At 42.8% G+C, this 19,949-nt stretch overlaps 1 protein-coding gene across 8 annotated transcripts in view; it reads left to right on the top strand.

Annotated features, from left to right (window-relative positions):
* Window positions 1–19,949, top strand: part of LOC119160840 (putative phospholipase B-like 2) — a 181,469-nt gene that overhangs the window by 24,120 nt on the left and 137,400 nt on the right. For 7 of the 8 annotated variants that reach the window (XR_012887707.1, XM_075880671.1, XM_075880672.1 and 4 more), the window contains one exon: window positions 19,122–19,332. The exons of the other annotated variant lie outside the window; for it this stretch is intronic. Coding sequence is in view for 6 of the 7 variants with exons in the window: in XM_075880671.1 (XP_075736786.1) it covers window positions 19,151–19,332 (182 nt within the window). In the remaining variant the exon portion in view is untranslated. The remainder of the gene's footprint in view (window positions 1–19,121; window positions 19,333–19,949) is intronic. 8 annotated transcript variants of the gene reach the window in all.

Raw genomic sequence — 19,949 nt, forward strand, 5'->3', positions numbered from 1 at the left:
CAGAGGCAGTCTACAGGAACATGGTCTAGTTAACGAGCAAAACAAGAGTTTGAAAAAGCAAGGTAGTGGCTCAAAATAACGACTTGGAACTTGCAAAACTAGAAAAGTCTATTGCTACTCGCAAAAACACCACCTTTTCTGTGCTCTTTACGGCCAAGATGCACGAGCTGGATGTTTCATTCAGGACGACTGGGAATAAATAAGGTATCTGGCAGAATACAATTAGTCAGTTTTTAATAAAGCCGATAAACTCGGTTGTCATGAAGAACCATTTTAAACTCAGAATTTCTCGTGCAGCACCCGCTTTCTTCGACAGAATCCTTCGATGGGGTACTTGTTCTCGGTTAATGTCGAGGACCGTTGTTAATGTTTAAGCAGGATTTTGCAGACTGGAGAAAGGATTGGTGCTTACACATAGTTGCCGGCTTGTGGCTTTTCACAGTTTTTAGCTTAGCACATTACCTTGCAGATTTGTCATGCCTGTTGGCTTCATTTGCCAAGGTGCGCGAAAGAATTGCTTCCGTACGACTCGACTTGGCGTTATCCAAAACTGTGAGAATGGCCATAACTAAACAATGCCTAGAGTCTATGCACGTGAAGATCATGCTCACATGTTATGCAGAAAGCTTTTCAAAGCCAATTGAATTGGTTGTCGGTGGTCTGTTTCCCTCACATGCTCCTTATCGCTGTAGCTGAGCCACTCTTTCAGTGTACCTAAGGAGACCAACATCATGCTGGAGTAGAGCAAGAGCGGGAAAACGTTGACACTCAAGGTCGTACCCCATATGCACTGAGTTGCACCCAACCTAAAAACGGTCACTAACAGACATGGTGTGCCAATTATTTTTTTTTCTGCACCACGAAAGCCGTCTCAGCTTTCCCACGTATAGTAGTATTCTATCTGATGAAAGCAACAAAGGTGGGTACACCAAGAGGCACGCTACGGCGTACACAGAATGCGCCAACAGCGTTACTTATGAAGTTACGCTATCCTGCGGCAAAAGACGTGTGCTGGCCTGGAGGGAATGTACGTGAATGAGCAGGAGAAGAAACATGTACTTTTGTTAGAAGACAAAGATGGGGCGCATTCGCCGATGCATTGCAGTTCTAATAAGTGCGAGCCATGCCTGGATAAGGCGCGGATTATCAATAGAAGCAGGGACACCACTAATCTAGAATCAGCAGGGGTGTAGCATATAATGTTTTTTCAATGGCGGGGGGTGGGGGGGTGGGCATTTTTCCGTAATGAACATTGTTCTTTCTCTACGCCACGGAAAAAATACTTCGGGGCTAGGGGCACGGGCATAGTGTGCCAGCTCCTGGCTACGTCCCTGTGTGTCAGTGATACTTTATTGTCACTCTCGCTGGTAGCAAGCTAGTTCACAGATTGTGATTAAGTAGTATGCGCTCAATGTGTGTCTAGCTTGCTGCAGCTGTCTGTGCTTATAATTTTCGATGCAGGATATGATGGATAAACAGTCGAAAGTTTGCGCACCCCTCGACCTCTTCTCTGATTATTTCATCCCGCATGGCAGCCATATCTTTGTAGCTTGCACATGAGCATAGACTGAGTAGCCCAGCAAAGAGTACTTCTAGCCTGACCTGCATGTCTTTACTATCCGTAAAGGCAAACTTGACATACAGGAGAGACACTGTCTGGCTGATGCCGGCCAGGCACACATGAGGCTATGACGACGTACAGATATGCAATGACAAGGGCAATCAATGCAGTCATTATGCGAGTGGACCAAGCTAGAAATAAGCCAGGAGGGATCAGTGCCTTTTATTGCACAAAGCATGAAATAACAAAAGCAACTATCAAAAGTGATTTTCACACCATCAGGAACGTGAGAGCCCTGCCAAAGGCTGCACCCATTCTTCTTGTGTGCTTGGTCATGGCATGCAGGTACATAAAAGTAAAGTCAGGGCTGAAATTAGGGCACCTAAATGTTTTACTATGATTGTGTCAGAGCGCATACTCCAATCTGTTGTAGTCAAAATTAGAAGAAAATCACTGCTTTCTTAGCAAATCATTTTAGGAAAAACTTCTCTAAATCATGTTTGGTGTCAAATTAGATTTTTCAATTTGGATTGGCGCCAACATTATACGTATTTATATTTGCTGGTGTATGAAAACATTTCATTCGTTACAATAGAAACTTCGTAAGACCAGGTATTGCTAGATACAGTTTTAATATTAATTATGAGTAAAAACTGCGCAGTGGAGTGCCGCGGAAAACTTGTAAACACTGGGTGGGTGCTAGAGCCGACGTTTTGAAAGCTAGACTTTTTTTAAGGCTAAACAAAGTGTTAAAAAGTTTGCCGAAATTATCTTCTGTACGAGAACTATTGCTTTATAAGAGTGCCAACTTCAAGAAACAAAATTATTTATAATATTGTGGAGCAGAAAAATGTAGCTTCACCTTACTTATTATTGTGCACACACAACAATGGCCACCAAAATCTTGGAACGTGCAATGTCTGCTAAGCATGCACAAATGTGCTAATCTGATAGTGAAGTACACATCACGTACTTTTGCTTAAAAACACGCACAGAAAAATCTACGACTTCTAAGATTCAAAATAAGATTGTACTTCTACAAGAATGTAAAGTCCTCCAATTCCTTGTTATATTTGATTTACAAAGACCAAGCATGTACATGTGTTTCATTGCGGACGTCTCATTATTCTAAACTTTCCTGAGTAATTTTGATGCAGTAACTTTGTACATGCAGCAAACTGCTTTTCTCTTATGGTCATCTACTGACGCAACCAGCAGCCAAAGAAGTAGAGGCCACAAGAGCGCACAGAACTGAACGGTTTGAGTATTCGCACGTGTGATTGTACCTGCGTCACACGGACAATTTTGATCGCAATCACGGCGTCAGCGCCGAACTCGATCCGGATTAGGCAGCAGCGACATACTTTTGATCGCGATAAAAAGTACTCAAGTGACACCGGTATTAGTCACCGCTACATGGCCCAAACTAATCAGGATCAAGTGCGGTGTAGCTGTTAGTCCAATTGCAATTTTAAAGTGACAACACAGCAAAAAAGAACCTAGGTGACAACGGTATTGCCATTGCAGTGCGTCGGAGACCACGAGTCCACAATCTTATTGAGAAATAACGTCTGCATAAAACACCCAGCCCTTGTGAATGAATCAGCCGACGCCAGGTGTTAGTAATTCAACACTACGGCTATCTCAAAACAGCCAACACTCCCATATCATCCCATTCACAGGGAATTGAATTTTTCATACAAACCACCGCTGATTGATTGATTGATTGATTTATTGATTGATTTGTGGGGTTTAACGTCCCAAAACCACCATATGATTATGAGAGACGCCGTAGTGGAGGACTCCAGAAATTTTGACCACCTGGGGTTCTTTAACGTGCACCCAAATCTAAGCACACGGGCCTACGACATTTCCGCCTCCACCGGAAATGCAGCCGCCGCAGCCGGGATTTGAACCCGCGACCTGCGGGTCAGCAGCCGAGTACCTTAGCCACTAGACCACCGCGGCGGGGCGACAAACCACCGCACAATACACACAAGACAGCCAGCACTTGAGCATAATCACGATGGTTATTCAACGCTATCGCTTGCAAGAAACAGTCACGGCCGCCAGATCTCCCCCCTTTGGAGGGCCTAGAATCAGTCAGCACTCACGAGTCACCAAATTCACAGGGAGTCATATCGCAATCATACGAACAGCCGCACAACACCAAAACAAAGGAAGCGCTGATTACAGCCCCCCCACCCCCAAAAAAAAATTTGGCCCCGTATCTGCATGTAATCTGCAAATGTCGTCGGAAGACGGTAGTCTTGCGTGTGGAGAGAGTAAACAAAACATTTATTTGATGCTCTGCGCAAGAATATTGGTGAATGATATTCCGGAGGCGCTGCGTGAGAGTGCCTCAAGCGTGCAGCGGAGGCAAACGAGCGTATCAAGCCACGTCACACGTGAGACATGAGCCCCATCTGGCAGTTTTTTTTTTTTGGAAAACAAAGCGCGTGGCCCTGAGACGGGTGTGCGCGCCCGTCTCAGAGGCGATAAGGTATAGAACGCAAGGCGACGGGTGGGTGCCAACACCGTCTCGTCTTAGCAAAGAGTTGAAAACACTCCCCGTTTCCGTGCAAGCGTTGCATGGTCAGCGCAGCGTGATAAGCGCTACGGCCCTTTGAATTACTTATGTATGCCTTTTTTAGTAAAAGACGAACATGCAAAATATATACGTGTTGTTATGGTGCCTCAGATATGCGCAATAATTGCTTTTTAATGAACAATTGCACACATATGAACGCTGATTCTTGAGCAACATTGGTGGACGCTGCGGATGGGGTCGGCCGTTCGGGGTATCGGCTGGTGCTGTTTCGAATACCCGGTTCACGGTAACGGTGGACGAACAGACAAATGTACAGACAGATCAACAGACCGAAGTTTTTGCGTCGAAGGGCCCTAAGAAAGACTATCGTCTTTAAAAACAACCATGCGCATTGATGGTCGACGTCCGCGCTCCACTAGGGACTAAAGCAAATGGGGATATTCACACATTTCAGTGCCGTGGCAGTGCACGGTCGTCAGAAAAGTACCTAGCGTTCGGGCGCTCTTATTAGTTCGCTCAATTATTCGCCGTGGGGCTGCAGTCACCGGCTGGAGTTGGGAGGGATTGTAAAGGCGCTGCCAGGTGTCACAGCGAATTCCCCTCCGCACCCAGATAAACGTGGCGAGTCACGCCGTGTTGGTGTTGTGCGTGGTGAATGACGCGTTCTTTGTGTTATCGAAGTCATTCGGCAGAGGGAATTCCTCAGTTTACTTTCAGCAGCGATGTTCAAAGAAACCGTCTTGACGTCAAATATATATATATATTCTTTACTGGACATCATCATCATCAACATCATCATCATCATCATCATCAGCCTGGCTACGTCCACTGCAGAACAAAGGCCTCTCCCATGTTCCGCCAGTTAACCCGGTCCTGTGCTTGCTGCTGCCAATTTATACCCGCAAACTTCTTAATCTCATCTGCCCACCTAACCTTCTGTCTCCCCCTAACCCGCTTCCCTTCTCTGGGAATCCAGACAGTTACCCTTAATGACCAGCGGTTATCCTGTCTACGCGCTACATGCCCGGCCCATGTGCATTTCTTCTTCTTGATTTCAGCTATGATATCCTTAACCCCCGTTTGTTGTCTAATCCACTCTGCTCTCTTCTTGTCTCTTAAGCTTACACCTACCATTTTTCTTTCCATTGCTCGCTGCGTCGTCCTCAATTAAAGCTGAACCCTCTTTGTAAGTCTCCAGGTTTCTGCTCCATAGCTAAGTACCGGCAAGATACAGCTGTTATATACCTTCCTCTCGAGGGATAGTGGCATTATATATACCTGTCATAATTTGAGAGTGCTTGCCAATTGTGCTCCACCCTATTCGTATTCTTCTAGTTACTTCAATCTCGTGGTTCGGCTCTGCGGTTATTACCTGCCCTAAGTAGGCATAGTCTTTTACAACTTCAAGTGCACTATTACCTATCTCGAAGCGCTGCTCCTTGCCGAGGTTGTTGTACATTACTTTCGTTTTCTGCAGATTAATTTTAAGACCCACCTTTCTGCTCTCCTTGTCTAACTCCGTAATCATGAGTTGCAATTCGTCCCCCGAGTCACTCAGCAATGCAATGTCATCGGCGAAGCGCAGGTTACTAAGGTATTCTCCATTGACTCTTATCCCTAACTGTTCCCACTCTAGGCTTCTGAAAACCTCCTGTAAGCACGCGGTAAATAGCATTGGGGAAATTGTGTCCCCCTGCCTTACACCCTTCTTGATTTATATTCCGTTGCTTTCTTTATGAAGCACTATGGTAGCAGTTGATCCCCTGTAGATTTCTTCCAGAATGTTTATATATACTTCATCTACGCCCTGATTCCGCAGTGTTTGCATGACGGCTGATATTTCTACTGAATCAAACGCCTTCTCGTAATCTATGAAGGCTATGTATAGTGGTTGGTTATACTCTGAGCATTTCTCTATTACCTGATTGATAGTATGAATGTGATCAATTGTTGAGTAGCCTGTTCGAAATCCTGCTTGTTCCTTTGGTTGATTGAATTCTAATGTTTTCTTTACTCTGTTAGCAATTACCTTTGTAAATAGCTTGTATACTACAGAAAGCAAGCTGATCGGCCTGTAATTCTTCAACTCCTTGTCATCTCCTTTCTTATGTATTAAGATGATGTTAGCGTTCTTCCAAGAATCTGGTACTCTCCCCGTCAGGCGACACCTCGTAAACAGTGTGGCTAGTTTTTCTAACACAATCTGTCCTCCATCTTTCAGCAGATCTGATATTACCTGATCCTCACCAGCAGCTTTGCCCCTTTGCATGCTCTCCAAAGCTTTTCTGACTTCTTCTATCATTACTGGTGGGGTGTAATCTGGGTTACTGCTAGTTCTTATAGTATTAAGGTCGTGGTTGTCTCGGCTACTGTACAGATCTCTGTAAAACTCCTCCGCTATTTTAACTATCCTATCCATATTGGTAGTTATTTTGCCTTCTTTGTCCCTTAGTGCATACATCCGACTTTTGCCTATCCCAAGTTTCCTCTTCAATGCTTTGACACTTCCTCCGTTTTTCAGAGCGTGTTCGATTCTCTCCATGTTATGCCTTTTTACATCGCATACCTTACGTCTATTAATCAACTTTGAAAGCTCTGTCAGTTCTACTTTGTCTGTTGTACTTGACACTTTCATGATTTGACGCTTCTTAATTAGGTTCTTCGTTTCCTGGGAAAGCTTGCCAGTGTCCTGTCTAACTACCCTGCCTCCAACTTCCACTGCACACTCCGTAATGATACTCGTCAGATTATCATTCATTGTATCTACGCTTAGGTTGGTTTCCTCACCAAGAACCGAGTACCTGTTCTGCAGCGACACTCTGAATTCCTGTACTTTCCCTCTCAGTGCTAGCTGATTGATTGGCTTCTTGCGTATCAGTTTCTGTCGTTCCTTTTTCAAGTCTAGGCGAATTCGAGACCGTACCATTGTATGGTCACTGCATCGTACCTTGCCAAGCACTTCCACATCCTGCACGATTCCAGGGTGTGTACTTATTATAAAGTCTATTTCGTTCTTATTTTCGCCATTAGGACTCCTCCATGTCCACTTGCGGTTTTCTCGTTTTCGGTAGAAGGTATTCAAAATCCGTAAATAATTGCGTTCTGCGAATTCTAATAGTAGCTCTCCTCTGGCGTTTCTAATACCGATGCCATAATCTCCTACTGCCTGGTCTCCAGCCTGCTTCTTCCCTACCTTTGCATTAAAGTCACCCATCACTATAGTACACTGTGTTTTTACCTTACTCATTGCCGATTCCACGTCTTCATAGAAGCTTTCAACTGAAGCGTCATCATGGCTGGATGTAGGTGCGTAAGCCTATACTACCTTCATCTTGTATCTTTTATTCAGTTTAATTACGATACCTACCACCCTTTCATTAATGCTATAGTATTCCTCTATGTTGCCAGCTATGTTTTTGTGAATTATAAACCCCACTCCCAGTTCTCTTCTGTCTGCCAAGCCCCTGTAGCAAAGGACGTGCCCATTCTGTAGCACCGTATAGGCCTCATCTGTCCTCCTAACCTTACTGAGCCCTATTATATCCCATTTAACACCCTCTAGCTCCTCGAATAGTACAGCTAGACTTCCTTCACTAGATAAGGTTCTAGCGTTAAACGTTGCCAAGTTCAGGTTCCAACATGCTTACGTTTACCTCCCACATACTTACGTTTACTGGACATAGCCCGCTCTAATACTGACAGTGACGTAGAACGATTAGCTTCTAATTCACGAGCATCGAGTTGCGCTTCATGTCTCCTCGTGCCTTAAGGTGTTTTTTATGACCGTAAGTCGCTTTGATTGTATTTATTGTATAATATCCTTCAGCAAGCTCAAAATAAAAGCGTTCTTTATCTTCTGCATGGGATGTAGCCCAATTACTTTGGATATTACGGAGTGCCGCATGCCGCCAGCACACTCGAGCTTGACCAGCGAAACCAAATGATTAGAGCATTGAAACGTGCAGTTACGATTACAGTCCATGCCTCTATGCTAATTTCTGCTATTCCTCGATACCATCTGAACGGCGTTGTTGTTTGACAAATTTTCACAATTCCAAGGTTGGGTAAAGCGTACGGGTATAGTCGTTTCGCTATCCTCCTTGCGATCGCCCTGATGGTACCTGCAACATCCCAGTACAGAGAATTGCGCAACTGTAAAGTCCGATCATGGCTGTGACACAAGCGCTACTTAATGGGAAGGTAAATGCTTTTGTTCCGTTGAAGAAGCAGCTGCGTGATGCTCAGAGCGCAAGTAATTATGTTGGCGTAATACATTTGCAAACCATCCCTACGTTAACCATTCGGTCTTGTGCAGCCGCGACGGCGCGTTACTCGCTAGGGGCCTACTACTGAGGCACATCCACTAGGCAGGCTCTGCACAAATTATCTCGGAGTGTCGTTCAGTTCATACGTCATTTGGAGTTCATGCAGTTTTCTGTAGCACGCGCTGAATTACGCAAGGCTTTGTTGATGCACGGTAGACTCCGGGACACCACCGCCCTTCGCACTTCGGCAAAAAATAAAGAAGCGAATATTTAGCAGTTCCTATTGTTTGGTAAAGTAAATTGGTCCGATATACATTCATTGGACGATCAAGAGTTCATCCGGTTAAAGCGGCATGGGCGTACGTCAGTGCGTCGTATCTTTTCCTATGCGAGTTCACGTGTTGATCATCCTCCCGCAGCCATCTTGGATAGCACGGCGCGCCACCTACAGCATGTGTTCATTGCGAATACGACAGAAAATGAATTATTTTTCTAAACTAGAGTTTTATAAGTGTCGTAACACTACACTTTGAAAAACGAATACGAAGTAGACAAAATGAGTTTCCATTGTCTGCTGAAGAAGGATCGTAGAGTGCATATCGGCACCATCCTACAGCAAAGACTGTTATGAGATAAAAACAAGGGCCATTTTTGGCTCCGTAGTTATCAGCTGCTTGGACTGGTCCCCGTAACCACTATCGCGCGAAATAAAAAAAGTAACTAAATATAAAGTGCCGAGCACAGATTAGGATTCAACGCTGGACGCTCTGCGTGACAGCGCAGTATTCTACCACTAAGCTACACCGGTTTCCATAACTTCGTTGCAAACTCATTCTAGGCAGGCTTCATGTCACCAAAGCAATCCCGTTAACATGTGTAGTAAAGCGTTTAAGAAGAGCCAACAAAGATCTGGGCGGGACACAATGCGAGTTCCTTAACGAGGTTGCCGAATTCTCCAACCAATGACAAAAGCCTTAGGCATAAGTCTTCATAGTTGTCAGCCACAGCATCAACAAAGTGCGCATAATTTCTTACAAGTGTGCAGCTGCTATCATGCTTCTCTGAAGAATGGCATAGTGGAAATGTTTCCCCTATATTGACCGCTCGTTTAATGGCCAATCCCCCATAGTTGGTACGATTCACATGTAAAGAGTCAAGCAAGCATGCCTTGCTACTACACAAAAATAAGGATAATTTATGGCGTATGGGTGCCCCACAACTGTGCTTGTAGTAGCTACCCAGAGAGTGCTTAAAAGTACTCAAGAAAGGCCGGTCTTTCAGCTTTCTCTGTGACTGTGCTGCGCGTTCGATGCAGGCCTGGTGGTTTTTAAGGTATGGTCACCATGACACTGTTATCACGAAAAACAGGAAGCGCATACTGTGATCCCTTATCAATGGATACTCTGTGCAAGAGCGTGCATTATAGAGATTTTAATACATATTTGTGAGTGCAATTGATGTTTTATTGAAAAGTAACCATGAAAGTTTGTGAAAAGTAACAATGACAACGATCACTTCAGGGGAGGTCGCTGTCAAAGGAGAACACCAAGATATCTGAGAGACTTAACACATAAAATAATAATCAGTCAAATCAATCAATCAAACTTTTATTTATTATGCCCTGGAACAACCGTGAGGTCTTTGTACTGGTGTACAAAACAAACAAAAACAACGGCATACATTCATAATAAAATTTCAGGGACAAGAAACGTTATAAAATTGCACATATACAACTATGCACAGACAGAAAAAAAATGTCAACAGTGTACGAGGTTATATGTGTACACTGCAAAGCTCGGAGCAGAAAAATGACTGGGAGCTGTGAAAAACATGAAGCTCCAAAAAGTAAGAATTGTAAAAACATTGTATCCTGCCAATAGTCGAATGTTCGCAGAAGCAGGCGGTTACATGAAAGGTATATTCTTTTTGGTGAGCTTATGTTGAATTCGGAATTTAGGACATTTGAGCAGTACAGGACATAACCACGCACAAGCTTATAACGAAATAACAGATCAGCGCGATTTCGCCGGCAGCAAAGTGATGGCAATGTTAATAATCCAGCAGCGTTAGAATGAGATCCAGAGTTATTTCTAGCGAAACAATGGTTGTAGATGTTTAGGAATTTTTTCTGGACTCGCTCAGTGGCGTTGCTGATGGAATTAGAAATGCCATTCTAGACCACAGATGTATGCTCATGTTTAGGAAGACATAGTGCAGTGTACAATTTTCGGAAGGGCACAAAGAACGGAATTCTCCAGACATTGTGCAAGCACAGCCTAAGATGCGAAGACCCAGCAAAGCAACACGCTTCGCGTCAGCAGAAAAGTGTGAGGTGCTATCAAAAACAATGCCTAGATCATTCATCTCACATATCTTACACAACGACACATAATTGACGAAATATAAAATCGGCACACTAGATGTTACTCGAGTGAAACTCGTTACCTTGGTTATTGAAATATTTAGAAAGAAGTTATTGTTTCTGCACAATTCAGAAAAGAACACGATTAAGATTACAGCAAGCCATAATTGATAACTGAATGAATTTTCTGTTATATGTTTATGTTATCGGCATACAAAAAGAAAGAAGAATTCCGAATGACGGAAGAAACATCATTAACATAAATAAAATAAAGCAGCGGTCTCAGTAACGACCCTTGAGTAACCTCACTAGTAACTTTATACAAAGAGGACGTTTGGCTATTAATGTCAAGTGATCTATTAAAAAGGAAAGCCATGGAGGAAATTCACAATTAACGAATCAACATAAAAGTTTGCAAGTTTATTTACAAGCAGCAAATGGCTGACTACGTCAAAAGCTTTGCTGAGGTTACAGAATAATAGCGTCAACCTGTCCTCACTGCGAAATAGACGTGGAAACTTGCATAATGAAACTGGCAAAATTATTGACAATTAAGCGGCCATCCAGAACTCGTGCTGATTCACAATCAATGAACTTTTCGCAAAAAAAGACAATTTTTTGTGAAGAGCGAGCTCAAAGATTTTTGATTTGGCACAAAGAAGGGAAATAGAGCAGTAGCTCTAGACGTCAATTTAAAATCTAGACTTAAGCACTGGGAAAACGAGCAGTTTTCCTGATGCTAGGAAATGTTGAAGCATGTGGACACTTATTAATTATGGTAGTCAATACAGGTACAAGTATACTGCCATAAGCTTTTAGTATGGCAGAGGGGATACCATCTGGGCCAGTTAAAAAGGATAGTTACAAGCACTTAATGCATTCTGTAATGGAATCTTCATATAGTGACACAGCCTAAGCTGTGCCAACTGCCTTAGCCTGTCGACCGTTACTAGCTACAGAGGCTGGAGACATAAAGAGATGAAAAATGCGTGGCAAAACAGTCAGAAACGGCTTGAACTTCTGCTCCATTAGGGTCCACTATCCTGAAGGACTCGCCACTTTTGCTCGACCGTGTGCTCACATACTTCCAAAATACAGCCTGTAAGATGCGCGTTTTTCTCTAAAAATGAAATATATGGACTGTGATTTCGTTTATAAAGGCGTTTACAAAGATACGAAAACGACAGAATTCTGCCTTCAAATGAGTTGATGAAGAGAGTTTATATTCTCTGGGTGCAAGATGTTTATGCTTCAGGGCACTTATAAGTCCTGCTGAGAACCAGAAGAGACATCTACAATGATTAGGTGTATACTGAGAAGTGAACTTGCGCATGCTGGTCAAGATAAACTGATCGACATAATCATCAACTTTGGGTTTGTCACTTACCAGTGACCAATCAGTGGTGGACAAGTCATAGTACAAGCCAACGTGGTCACCTCGCTAGCTTAAAGGCAAATCTGGGCGTTTTGTCTCTTTTTCTGGGAAAGCTAGGTTTTCGTTGTGAATAATAATAATAATAATAATAATAATAATAATAATAATAATAATAATAATAATAATAATAATAATAATAATAATAATAATAATAATTATAATAATAATAATTTGTTTGGTAATTTTGTTTTTATTATTTTAGCACAAGACTTGTGAATTAGGTGCGCCGCTACCATGTTACTACAATACATTATACAATACATTATACTGTCGTAAAAGACCAAACGTCTCTGTTATACAAAATAGTTTCCTGACAAGATACACGTGCCCGAAAAGAGTATTATGTCGGCATAAAAAACTCCAGGCCTGCACGGAAGGCGCAGCGCAGTCACAGCGAAAGGTAGGAGAGCGGCGTTGCAGAGCTTTTCTAAACACTCATTGGGTAACTCCTGCAAACACATTTCCTGGGTGGGCACTACGGCAATAATAATAAAAATTTTAGGGTAGTGGGCTGGCATTCGCTGTGCTATCCTTCGTTATTTTTGTGAGATGCGCGGTATCCGCTAAACTATTACGAGGAAATTTGTGGCAATTGTTCATGCAAGGGCTGACAGCGATGAGGACTTATGCCTTAAGTTGGTATGCGCCACAGATAATATGTGAACAAGAACAAGTTTTCTAATGGGTTGGAGGATTAGACGACCCACTCGTAACGCTATTCTTATTGTGAGACGTCTGGTTGTTCATTTGCTGTTCTAAAACGCTTTGTTACTCATGATAACGCGATTCCTTTCCCGCTGTCAAACCTGCCTAGGGCAAGTTTGCGAACAAGTGCCAAGCACCAGCGTAGTGCAGTGGTACAATACTGGGCAGGCACGCAGCGGACCCGTGTTTGAACCCCACTGTGTCACTGACACTAGGTTTTTTTTTACAACAAAAGCTGTTATGAGATCACAATTCTGGTCACGCGCAGTTGTCCGCCGCCACCGCCGGTGTCCGTTAGCACATCACGCGAAATGAGAAAAAAAATCCTAGCACCAATGACACAATGGCGCTCGAACCCGGGTCCGCTGGGTGCCAGCCCAGTATTCTACCACTTAGCCACACCAAGGCTGGGGACTTGTCGACAAACTTCCCTTAAGTAATCTTGATGTCGGGAAAACAATCGCGTTTATACGACTTATAAAGTCGCACAAAGCGAATAGCGTAACGATTGGGTCGCCCAATGCTTCATCCCAATACAAAATCTTGTTTTTATTCAGCTACTTAACTGTGGCACATATCTTGCTTGCTTGCTTGTTTCTTTCTTTTGTGGCTCTCACCCACTAAAGGGGATTGGCCAAGAAACCGGTGGTTATTGCAAGTCAATACCTATAGATTTTCTAGACTAGGGGAATATGATTACCGTGTTTTGCCCGTGAAGTTAATTTGGCGCATTGTAAAAAAAAGAAAAAAGGGGGGGAAGAGAAATAATAGAATTTGTTGAATATCTGAGGTGGAATCGTTATATGAAATTCTGCTGAAAGTTGAATCATTGCAGTGTATCAGCTAAATAATAAGTTGTAGTGTGGCTAGTAAAATTCGAGAGCTGGTCGCTGACTCAGCAAGGTAATCTTCTTGTGTTATATATGAATTCGCAGAGAGCCATATCTACTACAGACATAAGTTCTCATCGTCGTCAGCCACTGAACGAACACTTGGCACGAAATTCCTTGCATGTGTTTAGCAGATATCACGCTTCTCAGAAGAATGACAAAAAAATTGCATAACGAATGCCGGCCTACTACCCAACAAAATCTATTATAAATGCCCTAGTGGGTATCAAGCAAGTGTGCTTGGAGCAATTACCCAATGAGTGTTTTGAACGACTCTGAAAGGCCGCTCTGCTAGCTTTCGCTGTGACTTTGCTGCGCCTTCTGCGCAGGCCTGTCGTTTTTTTTTTTTTTTTCGCTTATTTCACATGATGTCGTTAGAGACACCTGTGGCCGTGGCGGCGGCGGCGACAAACAACTACGGTGCTGCGTGAGACCCGAGTGGTGATGTCATAACAGCTTTCGCTGTAAAAAACACTCACTATTAAGAAGATGGTTGCGGCCTTACTATAGAAGTCGGTATAAACAAGTTAGCGCTGTCATAATCTAGAGTCAGTCGGAATTCCGTTTGGTCGAGGACAAACACAGTGGAATAACAAATGGAGGAAATGAACTGTCATATAGAGGACAACGCTCAAACTAAGAGATAATCTAGTTTTTAGGGGTCATGGGAAGGTGTGCTAGTAGAGTCGCAAACAAGACGAGCCATTTCAACCACTGTCTTTTTGATAAGAGCTATTTTTTGTCCTCGGGTTGTTTGCCAGTGTTTTTGCGCAGTATTTCTAATCTACCGTCATCTCTTGCTGAGGTTGGCATGCATGGTGACACTACTTAAACAGGGTGCGTGTTTTTCGTTAGACATAAGTTCTTTGTGTGTGTGTGTGTGTGTGTGTGTGTGTGTGTGTGCGTGCGTGTGCGTGTGTGTGTGTGTGTGTGTGTGCGTGTGCGTGCGTGCGTGTGTGTGTGTGTGTGTGTGTGTGTGTGTGTGTGTGTGTGTGTGTGTGTGTGTGTGTGTGTGTGAGAGAGAGAACATGTAATTAGAGTAATGCTACTTCAATAGTTTTCGTACAAGAACGAGGCGAACATCCTTTACCGCTGAATAAATACACTGATGCCACTTGTTACAAAAATGGTAATTATTTTTTTCAATAAATTATTTAAGGCAAATTGTGTTAAAATGTTTTTGTCAACGGTGATTTATGGCATACGTGTTAGAAAGCAGAAAAGCGAGTTTGTACGGTGATATCGAAAGAGAATGCATCGTAAGGTGGTCACTATGTTGCTTCAAACAGGAATTTCCCATGAAAGGAAAAGCGATGAAATTCGAATGAAGGCGCGTTGCAGTTTTTATCTTCCCTAACAAAGCAACAACTCAGGAAGAGCGCCTGCTCAACAGAACAATTACCTTTGTTAGTGGCATTCGGTGTTCAACTGTTTACGAGAGCTATGTGCAACACAATCGCAATATCCACATTTCCTATGTGCATCACAACACACAGAGGCTGCCACTGCAACGATGCTTTTTGCGCAGATATACGAAGTAGCTTTTCGCACCTGTTTATAACTTCAGAAAGAGATCATCATCCCACGTCATGTGCAAAGAATGAGTACTCGCCCCGTTCATTTGAGGTTAGGTGCCGACTTTGCTGGTCATGTACTTATTCACACGCCCCAATTCATGTCTCGTCACTTTTTTCCACTATTTTAGCCTGATGCATATCAGAGCGTCCGCAATTCGCCTGCGCCACGTGTGCTATGGCCATTAAAATTCTCTGACATCCTCATGCTATGCGCAACTTTTCTGTTGAAAAAAAAAATGGAGAAACCATGAACTGTTGTGCGCTACAACTGTTTAATACAAGCAATTGACTTTATATCAATAAAAAGAAACATACTTTACCAGCTTTCAATATTTACTTAATCAAAGCCATTTTAGCTGCGGCAGAGCACTCTCGCCTGGACGTGGAGTTTGTTTGCCAAAACTAAAGTAGGCTGAGTGCCAGAGAGGTTTCGATGAAAATAAGAATTCTCTACAAAAAATACTTTCCATTTCTGAATTCTAACGTTAACAACAGTTCGAAGTAGGTGCTTGTCCGCGTTCCCATTTATTTGTTCAGTTCATTTTTTAGCCTTACAAATTTCTTCGGTAGCGAAGTTTGAAGTCCGCCACAGTGGAACAGTCAACGAGGTGCTCGACTGCTGACCCGAAGGCCGTGGTTACGACCCCGTTCTTATTACGGTGGAGGTGAAACGATAGATGATGATGATGATATTTGTAATTAAGTGGCTCGAAGGTCATGCTAGGCCAAGGAGTGCCATGAAAGATGATGTAACAATAACTATGATCAGTTATTTACAATGACATTCAAGAGAGGTGAAATGAACAATAATGGTGACGTTAAGTGGCTGTATAGGGGCGTAAAACTTCTCGTCTTAAAGGCCGGTACCGTATTAGTATTAGAAATATGGAAGTAATGTTACTTGTGTGCAGTGAAGATCATCAACATCTGGTTGTTCTTACAAAAACCATGGAAACATAAAAACAACTCGAGTGTCTCTTCAATGCCTTTAATCCCAAGGGTTACACGGTAGGTGCTCATACGTTGTAGTATGAATGCAGAGAGAGAAGTTGAATGTAGAATTAATGCGTGCCATGTTTACGGGCCTGTCCCCCAGAACTCGAGTGACCACTGGTCTCTTGCGATGCGTGTCATTTTTTGAAGGCACAAAGAAAGTGCTCTGGGAGCATGCATTAGATGCCAAGAAAAGCAAATCAGTTGCTCACTTTGAAAAACTGAAGTCGATTACCCACGAATATAAGCTAAAGATAAAAAAGCTAAAGATGACTACTTCACTGAGCTGATCAACAAAATGAAATCAAATCCTTAAATGTTTTGGAAGTACCAAAAACAGTGTGGCTCAGATTCCTTTGGAATACAGGAGTTAAATTATAACGGCACGGTAATTACGAATGACGAGGATAAGGCTGCATGTCTAAACAACTTTTTCCACTCGGTATTCTTACCTAAACACAGCTGTAATTATCGTCAAACTATTATGAGCATTTCGCCTATGCTTCCTGTCGAGCTTAGTGTTAATGGAATTGAAAAACTATTGAAGGACGTTGATGAGAGTGAATCTAGTGGTCCAGATGGAATTTCTCCGCGTGTACTCAAGCGTTGTGCGGGGTTAATTTCTATGTATCTTTATGCAATTTTTGAAAGATCTTTAGCGACAGGTACCTTACCACATGACTGGAAAATTGCGCACGTGGTACCGATACATAAAGGTGGGTCCAAAAAAGACGTTGGTAATTATAGACCAATATCGCTTAAGTCTATCCCGTGTAAAATCCTCGAACATATTTTATACAAAGAAATAATAACTCATTTAAACAAGCAAAAGGTACTAATCAACGAGCAGCATGGATTTCGTAGAGGGCTGTCTTGGACAACACAATTAGTCGAATTTTATCATGACGTAATATCGGGCGTAGATACTGTAGGACAGGTTGACGGTGTGTTCTTGGATTTTCGGAAAGTGTTTGACACGGTGTCACATTCACTCTTACTGTTTAAGCTTACCACCCTGAACATTGATAAGACTGTTTTTAAATGGATCGAATGTTACCTTTCCCAAAGAACACAAACCGTAGTACTGAATGGAAAATGCTCCGAATACACCGATGTTACCTCAGGGGTCCCACAAGGCTCCGTCCTGGGTCCGCTTTTGTTTTTAATTTATGTTAATGATATCTCTGCAGGAATTTCGTCTTCTATACGGTTGTTTGCGGATGACTGTGTTGTGTACAGAAAAAGTTTTGATCACAATGATGTATTAGAACTTCAGAAAGACTTATCGCTCATTTATAGCTGGTGTACCAAATGGAAAATGAATTTGAATATAACAAAGTGTGTACATATTTCATTTACCAAAAAGATGAAACCATTTCAGTCACAGTACCATCTGAACAATGTACAGTTGAAACAAGAGAGTACATATAAGTACCTAGGTATAATACTATCATCTGAATGTTCATGGAGGCCTCAGGTTGACACTCTCATAGCCAAAGCTGGTAAGGCTTTAAATTTCATTCAAAAAAACCTGCGATGTTCGCATGTGAATTTAAAACGTATGGCATACACTACTTGTATCAGACCTATATTAGAATACGGTTGTGTCGTGTGGGACCCCGCCGAGGTAACCTTCATTGCTGCTCTGGAACAATTACAAAATCGTGCTGCCAGGTTCGTCTTGGGACGGTACGGAAGGGGGGAGAGCTGCACTGCAATGAAGGCTGAGCTAGGATGGGAGTGTCTTTCTGACCGCCGCCAGAAGCAGAGATTAAAATTTCTTTACTGCATTCACTACAATAAAACTGGAATTAATAGAAAAATATACCTACACAGCCCTCATTACACTTCAAAACGTTTTGATCATAGTTGCCAAATTCGGGAATACCCAGCTAAAACGAACATGTATGCCAATTCATTTTTTCCTAGAACGATTAAACAGTGGAACAGGCTAACTGAAATGCAAGTACATAGTGGGAACGAAGATATACTTTATTCACTGCTGTAAACCCATGTTGTAACCTGAACGAAGATATATTATGTGTGAACAAAATTCTACTATGTGTGTGAACGAAAATGTATTTCAGTTATTTATGTGTGAACAAAGTTGTATTGTGTCGGTGAACGGAGATGTACGTCATTTATTGATGTAACCCCCCTGCTATAAGGCCTTCGGGTGCTGCGGGGTATCTGATGAATAAAGAATAAAGAATAAAGAAGTCTCCAACTAAACTACTTTCACTTTCGGATGTTCGCAAAAATGAATACTGGCAACGTAGGGAACCGTTGGCGTATCTTCTGGGTATGTATTTTTTCCAGTGAGTTGCTGTTCACGTGGTACGAAAGATCACAGTACGATTCACCTGTTCTTATGGCACGTTTGCCTTAGTGTTCCATCATCATAAGCTCCACATGATCCAGCTCGGAGTCCCTGGGCTGCAGACTCCAACAGGTTTTGATAAGGACGTGGCCATGTAGATGTGTTTTCCAAAACTAAATTTTAAAGCCAAAAAACTGCGATATACGTGGACTGCCGTAGGGGGGGGGGGGGATTTCGTATTTGTGGGTATTTTAACCTACACCTGGGTTTATTTACATGGGTGTTATTTTTATTTTCTTCCAAAAGAAATGCAGCCGCCATGTCGAATGATAGAATCCGCGCGGTCTTGTTCAGCAGCTGAATTCTGCACGGTGTGCTCTAAGCCGTTATTCTAATCGATCATAAGGAAAGTATTCTTGCGGTTAGCTGAAGGTGTTGAAGGGGTCATTTTCCTTTACGCAGACAACCAAAAAACGCCACGTCGTTAGGTCATGAGGGGGCCGTTGCTACCATTTCTGCTGTTTGCGACTACGTGTCTCTCAACTTCGGCTGATTTTCGTGGCTGGATGCGCAAAGTCCGAGAAGAACCGCCGTTGTTCGAGATAGTCGAAGGGGAAACACGGAGCAACAGCCCTGTCTGGGGATCTTTTGTCGACAGATACTCGACCCAAGGGTAAGCAAATAAAGTGTTCCTTAATTCATTTGAACTTCAGTGGCTCATTTTTAAAAGCACTCATACCGGTCGAATTCGCAGCAGTACGTGGTTACTTTATATACCAGGTGAACTATATGCACGTCACTCGCCATCACTGCTGGTGTATCTTGGCTCTCGGAGCGTAAGCTGCCGTCATTACACCGTAAATCATGCCACGATTCACCCGGACGTCACTGCACAGTGTTTACTTGATTATGATAAAAAGGGAAAGGGAAGGCGGCATGTTATCTGCGGACAACGAATCAAATACGGGCGATGTTCATTAAGCTCTGGAGTTTTGTTATATCAAACTTAATACAGACATGATGCAGTTTTCATAATGTAGGCGACCAAGCAGACTGAGTAGATGAGCGACTTAGAAAGCTGTAAGAAGTAATCTGATCCCAAGCTCCTCTATGCCTCTAGCCGTGCACACATAGGGCGAGCAGAGGAGGAATTTCCCTTTACTACGTACTTTTATAGCATTACTAACATTTTTTAGGTATTCTGTTTGAGCTTGCCCATGCTGACTGAAGTGACATTTATGCTGACTAAAGAAATTTCTGTTGCTATTTACCGCATGCTTACAGGAGGTT

This window comes from Rhipicephalus microplus, chromosome X, assembly GCF_043290135.1.
Source record: "Rhipicephalus microplus isolate Deutch F79 chromosome X, USDA_Rmic, whole genome shotgun sequence".
Taxonomy (NCBI): Eukaryota; Metazoa; Arthropoda; class Arachnida; order Ixodida; family Ixodidae; genus Rhipicephalus; species Rhipicephalus microplus.